This window comes from Engraulis encrasicolus, chromosome 5 (assembly GCF_034702125.1).
Source record: "Engraulis encrasicolus isolate BLACKSEA-1 chromosome 5, IST_EnEncr_1.0, whole genome shotgun sequence".
NCBI lineage: Eukaryota > Metazoa > Chordata > Actinopteri > Clupeiformes > Engraulidae > Engraulis > Engraulis encrasicolus.
In genome coordinates this window covers 41,240,974-41,250,973 of record NC_085861.1, presented here as the reverse complement: position 1 = coordinate 41,250,973, position 10,000 = coordinate 41,240,974, and the positions used below count along the sequence as shown (strand labels likewise).

At 45.1% G+C, this 10,000-nt stretch overlaps 1 protein-coding gene across 14 annotated transcripts in view; it reads left to right on the top strand.

The window, feature by feature from the left end:
- The window catches only part of satb1b (SATB homeobox 1b), a 91,581-nt gene that overhangs the window by 51,161 nt on the left and 30,420 nt on the right, over positions 1–10,000 (top strand). For 6 of the 14 annotated variants that reach the window (XM_063199400.1, XM_063199402.1, XM_063199401.1 and 3 more), the window contains 3 exons: positions 1,547–1,801; positions 5,771–5,875; positions 6,213–6,386. In XM_063199400.1, coding sequence (XP_063055470.1) covers positions 1,547–1,801; positions 5,771–5,875; positions 6,213–6,386 — 534 coding nt within the window. The remainder of the gene's footprint in view (positions 1–1,546; positions 1,802–5,770; positions 5,876–6,212; positions 6,387–10,000) is intronic. The other 8 variants (XM_063199405.1, XM_063199404.1, XM_063199403.1 and 5 more) reach the window with 6 other exon arrangements.

Genomic DNA, 10,000 nt, shown 5'->3' with positions numbered 1-10,000 from the left:
CAGTAAGTTCATGCCATCTGCCCTTATCTTTAACCTCCTCTATAAGCTGCTATCTCTGACTAGCCCTCTTCACAGTAAAACATGCAATACACAGAGAGTCAATTTAACATCTTCTAGAGTGTATTTGGTACCAGAGCACTCTCTAAGTGTTGAATTGACACTGAATTTTCACTGCCGCCTTGTCCATTTATCCTGCAGAGATTAAAAAAGAACTAGACACCTCCACAAAATGCTTTTGCACAGATACTATGCAGAAGCGGTTTGGAATGTAGTAGATAATATTTCAAAGGACGTCTAATTGAAAACGAATGACAAGGTATGTCTCTAAGGTGGTCAGAATAAAATGAGTAATGTGTGCCAAGATATTCATACAATGGGATAGATAATTATCCTCCCTTGGGGAAAATTGTTTCCCAATGACTGAGCTTGTTGTTCTCTTTATCGGTTGGTCCATATCATGAGACGCACAGAAACTTTGCAAATTCAGCAGACATTTAACAGGACAATATCTCATATGACTTTAGCTCTGTCAAAAAGGCCAATGCACTTCTCTATTTTCTGTGCATTAGGCATTATCCTTCCCTCTCTAATATTTGCCACTCTCTTGTCTGTTTGTCTGTCTGTCTTTCGATATGTTTTTACAGTCAATTCAGACTTCTGTGTTGACAGAATAGAGTAGAGGGTGCAGTATGTGTGTAATTACTTTGTGTGTGTCTGTCGAGACTAAGAGTGTCTGTCTGTGTGTCTGTGTGTCTGCCTTTCTATCTCAATACTGTATCTATCTACACTTCCACGGTCTGTCTGTCTGTGTTCACCTTAGTTTCCTCATCAACCAGGGTCTGTCTTTCTCTCTGTTGTTGTATATCTACATACCTATATCCATCCATGTCTCCTGTCTGTGTTGTATATCTACAGTATATCCATACTTGTCTCCTGGTCTAGCGGTCTAGCGGTCTAGCGTCTGTTGTCTGTCTGTCATTATATGTATCTGCATGCATCCTTGTTTCCTGATCCAGCAGGGTGTGCATTTATATGGTTCTACTGTGGTTCTATTATATTCCTCCTTGTCTCCTGGTCCCCCATTGTGTGTATTTCTTGGAAGAAGAAGGATTTCTGAGCGCTCTTGTTCTCCAACTCTGTAGACTCCAAACTGTAGGTGCTCTTGAAATAGGAAGACTAAAATCTTTTCATTTAGAACATGGTGGCACTAGGGCCAGCTTCAGGCAACTCCACAGGTCGACAAGGAAGTTATACCGATAATTAAAAACCCTTTATTTTATCTGGGGCATGTTAACACTGGTAAAACCGCCAACTGGTTTCAACCCACACTGGGTCTTCATCAGGGCGTAACAAAGGAGGAGTCCATTAGGTGACCAATTTATCAGTTTATCAGTCCAATTTATTCTTCCTTGTCTCCTGGTCCCCCATTGTGTGTATTTCTATGTGTTATTAATATTTCTTTTCTTCCTTGTCTCCTGGTCCCCCATTGTGTGTATTTCTATGTGTTATTAATATTTCTATTCTTCCTTGTCTCCTGGTGTGCCAGGGCCTGCTGTCTGAGATCTTGCGTAAGGAGGAGGACCCCAAGACGGCGTCCCAGTCGCTGCTGGTCAACCTGCGCGCCATGCAGAACTTCCTGCAGCTGCCTGAGGCCGAGCGCGACCGCATCTACCAGGAGGAGCGCGAGAGGAGCCTCAACGCCGCCTCCGCCATGGGCCCCGCCCCTCTCATCAGCACCCCTCCCTCGCGGCCCGTACAGGTGGGCCTCCACACACACACACACACGGACGCACACATTCAGGTACGGATGAACGGGCACACATGCACACACACACACACACACACACACACACACACACACACACACACACACACACACACACACACACACACACACACACACACACACACACACACACACACACACACACACACACACACACACACACACACACACACACACACACACACACACACACACACACACACACAGGATGCATGGCTCTATCCACAGCAGCATGCAATAGGTCACAACATGAGCTGGTGAACCGCAGTGTAAACGTAACAACTCCCAATATTCATTTTATGCTTCTCCCACAGCTTTTTAAAATACCTACTGATAAAGGAAAAGAGAAAGAGGAGAATGATAGCACATCATGTACATAAAGGTGTGAAAACATTTACAAACACTTGAAATTGTTTGTGTTTATTGCATTAATTTAGTTTTCTAACTGTGGTGAACTTTTAACCCATGAATTTGGTGAACCCATGAATGATGCAAACCCTAAAATTCGCAACTTGAAATCTCGACGGGAAAAAGACACTACAACTGATTGCTGTTTCCATGGTATCCCTTTTCCACAACACCTCAGAGAAGCATGATATATTGGCCTATGATTAGTAATGTGTCTTTTCTGTTTTTCCACACAGTTTTTCAAAGCTATTATTATCTATGTAATTAGACAACGATATCATAAATAACAAACATATACGAAGGAATTTTTAATTCTTAGAACTATTGTATAGATAACAATAAAAATGATCAAAAAAACAATAGTATGTTAAGTTAATAAGTTAAAAATAGAGTAATTTCAGTTCTGTTGAGGGCTTGGATACCAGATGGAAATTAGACCCTGTTCTACAATCTGGCACATTTACATGTATACATATGTTCATTAATGTGCAATGTCCTGAAAAAATCTAAGTAAATTAAAGTAGAGGTTAGTTTAAAGCAGTGATTCTCAAAGTGTGGTCCGGGGACCACTGGTGGTCCGCGACAGAGCTCAGGTGGTCCGCGAGGGGATTTCTACTTTTCCAAGACAAACTAGCAGCAGTATATTTGTAACATAATTCCAAAGCTAAACAAAGCTGAAGTCTTATTTTCACCACAATAAGACAGGCTTGTGATTTCAATCGAAATTACCAGCGTCAAATTAGCACCCCTCAACTGTCAATTCCGCTGACAGGTGGTCCCTGAACATTTTTGGGGCGGACAAAGTGGTCCTCGGTCTAAAAAAGTTTGAGAAACACTGGTTTAAAGAAACGAAACAACTCCCTTTTTCAATTGACACTGTTGGTGTGCAGCTTTGTGTAAGGCTTCTACTGTAAGGTGCCTTGTAAAAGCCCAGAAGTTCCCTGGCTGGCAGAACCCAAACCACACACCACCGTACATTTCCTCTCCTTGGCTGCCCGTACAGGAAGAGAAAGCAAGTGTGTGCCGAGATGAAAAAAAAAAACCTTCCCCTGGCGACTAGAACTCTACTCCTCTCCCTCGTGCCAACTGCCACGCTCCCTTCACCTCTCATCCCCTAAATCACCAGTCGCCCACCAGGCAGGCAGACAGAGGGAGGGATGTGGCAACACTCTCTCTCTCTCTCTCTCTCTCTCTCTCTCTCTCTCTCTCTCTCTCTCTCTCTCTCTCTCTTTCTCTCGCTCTCTCTCTCTCTCCCTTTCCCTCTCCCTCCCTCTCTCTCTCTCTCTCTCTCTCTCTCTCTCTCTCTGTCACTCTCTCTGTCACTCTTTCTCTCTCTGTCACTCTCTCTCTCTCCCTCTCTCTCCCTCTCTCTCTCTCTCTCTCTCTCTCTCTCTCTCTCTCTCTCTCTCTCTCTCTCTCTCTCTCCCTCTCTCTCTGTCCCGGCGGAAGCCCACTTAAAGTGCAGTTGAGAGCGCCTGTGGTGGCGCGGGGGGACAAAGCGTCTCTGTGTGTTTGCTTTGCTGAAGAAGGGGCCTACACTGGGGATGAAGAGACTCACGGTGCCACTGCTCTGCCTTGGACAGACACAGACACAGCCCCGTCACGCAGAGAGAGAGAGGGAGAGAGAGGAAGAGAGAGAGAGAGAGAGAGAGAGAGAGAGAGAGAGAGAGAGAGAGAGAGAGAGAGAGAAAAGCAGAGAAAGAGGGGATGAATAAGAAGAATGAGAGCCTGGGCAGGCAGACTGAAAAAAAGAGACATAGACAAAGACTACAATGAGAGGTACAGACAGCGATTGAGAAAAAGGAAGCGTTACAAAGGAGGAGAGTGAGAAAGGTAGAAGGGGATATCGATTAAAAGAGAGAGAAGAAGGGCCTTGGAGAGAAGGAGAAGGGGATGCAAAAAAGTACACAGGGGGGGGGGATGTTGAGAAGTCAAGAGTAAAAAATAAGGAAGAAAAAAAAAACTGTTGGTGTGCCTTCCTTCCTGTCAGAAAGTGGCAAAGCGGCTGTCAGGGCCCCCCCTTGAAAGTGCCTCCTCTCTTCTCTTTCTGAGCCCTCACAGCAGGCCCGTCAATCACTCCCAGTCGCAGGCATCCGCCATGATTTACACCGCACTCAGTCACCGCCCTGACACATCCAGCAATTATACCGCACACACACCCGTATCGGCAGTTAGTGCGTATTTACTTAAAAAGAGAGGGAGAGTACATGCACGTAGCAGAACCAGGAGGGCCCCAGACGCATGCCCACGGCATGGGGCAACCATTTGCATGCATGCATGGGCCACGCCCGCTTACCCATGATGCATTGTGCCTACCTCCCACAGCCTTTGCCCATAAAATGAAAAAGAAAAAAGAAAAAAAAAAACGGGTGCTTCATAGCAGGCGGGCAGTTCACCTACGGAAACGCATACCTGGCATTCTTGTCCGATTGTGTGTTATTTGTGATTCATTATTTGTACCTTGTTTTCCAGAAGGAAAATTAGTTATATAGTATTTTGTTTAAAAAAAGGGAGAGAAGACAGGACAAGGTGTGATACAGGAGAGGAGGAGGACATTAAGTTATTGGCTGTAGGTTTTTGATGCATGCCAGTGCTTCGTTCTGACAGACCCACAATGTCGGTGTTGTGACGAGCCTGTCCCATAAATCAGCCGGGGTGGCAATCGTGAAAAGGGCTGGGAGGGGTTTTATGGCTGTCATAAAAGCAGATGTGGAGCTATGTTTCCCACATATGTAAATGGAGCATCGGATGACTTGTGCAAGTTTGTGCACGTCGCCTCACCACCCCTCACCTAGCGCAACGCAATCCACCCCCCCTCGACACACACACACCACACACACACACACATTTTAACGCACGCACGCACGCACGCACATACAGACACACAAATACACACACACACACACACACACACACAGACACACACACACACAAACACACACACACACACACACACACACACACACACACAGACACACACACACACAAACACACACACATCTTCTTGAGCACACACGCACACACACACACTCAGGTATGGACGAACACGCACACACACGCACACAGACATACACACACACAAACTACACCCCTTAACAATTAGATCTGGTCAAAACATAACTCAGGGCAGACACTCGTGCTTTGTGAGCCAATTATACCTTTTGGCTGGGAGAATAAATGAAGGGTATTTAGATGGCTTGAAAATGCGGCTGTGCCTCCTTATCCAAAGGTGTTTTCCTTGAACATGTCAAAGCAGAATAGTGCTTATTATGACTTCTGCTTCAAGACTGATGAGGTGCTATCGTCTTAAGAAAATGATTTAGGGAAAACTTTTTCCAAACCATCGGGCTTTTTATAAGTCACCGCAGGATTAGCGCAAACAATTAAAGAGGCGTTGTGTTTGAAATGGGCTATATATGAAGCTTTAAGGTTTTCTTCTGTGTGCGTGTGTGTGTGTGTGTGTGTGTGCGTGTTTGTGTGTGTGTGTGTGTGTGTGTGTGTGTGTGTGTGTGTGTGTGTGTGTGTGTGTTTGTGCGCGCGCGTGCGTGTGTGGTTTTTTTTTTACCCCACAAACAGCCAAGGCGAGAGGAATGTAACAATGTGAGACCTGAGGACTGGAACCCGAGAATTCCAGTTGGAATATCTCCCGTGAGTAACTCACCGACCCACGTGGCCTATAGGGTAAAAACAATCTCACTCTCCACTAACAACTGTCAAATTAACTATTAAATTATTTATTGTTTTCATTTCTCAGCTATGATATTTTATTTCACCTGTCATATTACTGCTTTAATTCCGACGTTATATTCTCTGCTAATTGTTCAACCTGTCGTTGTTATGTCAGCTAATTGCTTTGAAATTGTCGCAAGTACATGTTTACCTTGCAATGAGCTACATTTGTGTAAAAACACAGATATCATTTTTTTCCATATACAGAAGTGTCTTGCATTTCCTTTTTTGTTCCTACGTGTTTGACACAAGAAGGTAACCCGTCGAACCCTTGTCTGTGCTCGTAAAGCGTGCGTATCCCCTCCAGGTGAAGCCCTCCCCGCTGCCCAGCGAGTGGAACGGCAAGTCGGAGAGCTGCGTGCTCAACATCAGCTCCTCCATCTACGACGAGATCCAGCAGGAGATGAAGCGCGCCAAGGTGTCGCAGGCCATGTTCGCCAAGGTGGCGGCCTCCAAGAGCCAGGCAAGTGGCCCCACAACAAGGCCCCCATTTCCTCTTTGACTAATGTCTTGAGTATCGCTATGTCTCAGATGGTGCACTTGTGCACTTCGAGCACTATGTTCTAAGTGCGTAATTTAATATGCCATACACACTAAAACATGAACACTGAAGTGCACAAGTGCATCATTTGAGATCCAGCATATGTCTCAATGTCTTGAGTATGTCTCAGTGTCTTTAGTATGTCTCAATGCCTTGAGTATCTTGGACTATGTCTTGAGATTTAAGTCTTTGAGTAACATGTCTCAAGATCAGAGGCATCAAGGTGTCCCAGGCCATGTTTGCCAAGGGAGCGACCTCTAAGAGCCAGGTCAGTCAATTCACAGTCTTCCGAGGACAGACTTTCATGTAAAGTCTCTTCACTCAGTTTTTGGCGTTGAAGTTTTTTAGTACTGTGTCTTTAAGATGAAGTACCCCAAGGTGTCCCAGGCTGTCCCACTGTCTCTTTTCTTTACATGTTGAGATAAATCAATACAGTCTGTCTTGAATTTTAAGTCTTTGGGTAATATATCTCAAGATGAACTAGACCATGTTCACCAAGGTGACAGCCTCTAAGAGCCAGTCAATTTGCCCTCTTTGTTTCTGAGTATACCGGGACTTTTAAGTCTGAATAATATACTGTATCTGTAAAGTTTATGCCATGCTGCTCAATTCCTAATTTCTTCTTTGGGAAATACTGTATGTCTCCTGAATTCAGGGCCGTTTGGTCTGAATATTTTAGTCTGTGAACAATTTGTCTTGTTTTTTCATTTTTGAGCAATATGCAGTAGTACAATGTAACAGTAGTTACATTGGTAGTGATGGCAATAGTCAGTACACAATTGTTATTTGCTATTCTTAAAGCAGCATGCCTCAAGAATTAAGTTGTGAAGAAATATCCTCCATGATTCCTTGTTGTTTTTATTTTTCGAGCACCAAATCACATTCTTGTAATCTTGGAGCAAAATGTCTCAGGATTCTCCACAATTTCTTTTTTTCCCCGTTGAGTGACTCAATATTTTAATCAGTCCCCAGTCCCATGATTTTTCTCTTTTGCTTTAGCAATTTGTGCCTATATTCAATGTTTCCTGTTTGAACAATTTGGCTTATACACTTATATTTACCAATAAGACACAGTATTGTAGTCTTTGATGAATATATCCCATTCTCTAGTCCGTGAACCGTGATTCTATTGCCCGTGTAACAAGATTTTAGACTGGGCAGATCCGCATCCACAAACAATTCCACCTTGATTTATTTAAAAAAAAGAATTGATTATTGGAAATGGTCAATTATTGAATTTTATGAAGGGCACACTGCAGTTCTCGGAATGAGTAGCTTGATTTGGAGCGGATGTTGCTTCAGTAGAGTGACTGTTGTAGTTGTAGCGGACATCAACTCATACTCCCCAGAACAAGCTAGTAGCAGAAAATATATATTTTTTCATTTCTTAGCAAATGCATTCCTCAGTATATGTAGTGAAAAAAATAAAGTAAACCACATAAAGTAAACATAACTGTACTGTAACACTTAAATACATTATCATCAATACATGTATACTTTTAGTTGCACAGAGGAGAAAGTGATGAATGCACGGTGGGCACGCAGAATAGTCATTCAAATGGCAGGAATGCGACAGGGCAGGGGCAGGGGCTGCGGGGTGGTGGCAGCAGGCATTTACAGTACTTGGCAAAGCTAAGCAGGCGAATCGGAATGACAGTCGGAGCGCAGGCTTAAAGGGACCACCCTCGTTCTGAGAGTGTGACTGGGCGGTGGAGCGAGAGAGGCTAACTGAATGACTGGTGCTGGGGAGTCAGCTGAGCGTCGGCTAATAAGCAGGGCAAGGGCGGAGGAGAGGAGAGCAGACTGAGTCAGACTTCAGTGTCAACGGGTGCAGAAATCAAGTGCGGCATTTGCCTGGAGGAAGGCCACAGTTCATGAGCAGAAGTGTCTCTCTCACATCGAAAAATCAATGGTGAGCTGTAGCAATTTGGATAATATTACACGCCGAACAGTCAACAGTTCAGTTAATACAAGTGTAACGGAAAACTAATACCGTCTCTTCTGACCATCTCGACTGATCTAAAAATAGGGGAAAAGCTGTTTTTCCACGTCATGAAACGATTGCTCCTCTTTTCATGATGCATTATTTAAAACAAGAACCTCCTCAGTCGTCCAGCGTTTGCCGGCACTATTAAACATTTGCATTAACCAAACATCAAACGCTGGGTCGCTCCGCTCGATAGGCTGCGCAGTGCGCACCGTCGAATGGAATTTAGTGAAGAGGCCCATTGTTGAGCCGTCACTTCTCTGCTGGGGTGGAGGTAATTTACTGCCATAATGACACATGTCTCCCTTTATTGTGGGTTCGCTGAAACACCAGGCAGTGTTTCAACGCAAAACAAGCCTGTTTATATTAGCCGGAGTTCGGAGCGGCTTCTCTAACGCAACCCAGGTACTGTTATCTTGTGCCGAGAATAACACACAGGCTTGAATAGGGTTTTGTGTCGGGAGAAGAAATTGCCGACTGTTTAACTGTATTAAAACTAATTAAAGAAACGTGAAGCAACCCATTATTAAAGGTTTCATATATCCATGTGCTCAGTTGAAGATTTTCTGAATTGTGTTTGATGGAAGGGGGGTGGAAAGCACAAGAAAAAGAAAGAAAAAAAGAAGAAAAGATTAAAAAGGCCCAAATTATCGGAAAATATCAGTGGGTTTTTGCTGATTGCGCTGATTATAGTTCCTGATACCTTTGTTTTACCAAATTGCAGTTTGATGCACAAACCACTGTTTTTGTCAGAGGAGTTCAAAGACTAGCAGCAGAGGAGGGGAGGAGGGGAGGGGAGGAGAGAGAGGGAGCGCATTGACAAAAAAGAAAAAAGAAAAAAGGGAGCTGTGTGCAGTAGAACGAAAGGAAAGTGTGTGAGGGTGTAGAGAGGTGGTGGGAGAGAAGAGCGAAGGCCGACAATATTGTTATTGTGAAGGAGCCCTTTACAGCGTTTGTAAGAAAAGTGTTGCCTTGAAGGAGGGGGAATGTGGAAAAGCAGAAGACACATAGTAGAGGCTGATGATAGTAAAGAGATCCTCCTCCCTACTCCTCCTCTTCCCCTTTCCATCCTCCACAGGCCCCCCTCCCCTCTGCTCCTCCCTGCCTGCTCCTCCCTGCCTGCCTCCAGTGCAGCCCTGGCTGGTGTGACGGGTGGCTGGTGGTGGCTCTGATGATGACGGTGGCGGGTGACTGTGGAGGGTGGCTGTGGCGTATGGCAGTGGCGGGGTGGTGGCGTCGGCCCTCATTCATGGCTGGTGTGAATGTGAATTGAGCAGCCGATAAGAACTGTGCTAATTACGCAGCTGAAAAGGGGGCCTGGGAGAGCACTTATCTCCAGCTCCATCTCGTAATGTGCGCTCCCCGGGCAGCTGATCCCCCCCCCCACCCCCACCCCACCTCCACCATTACAACGCCTCCCTCCCTCCCTCCCCACCTCCTCTCCTCCTCCCTCCTCTCTCTCCTCCTTTCACTCTCTCACCAGCCGTCCTGCAACACCCCCCCCCACACACACACACACATGCATCCACACCAACATCCTCGCTCACTT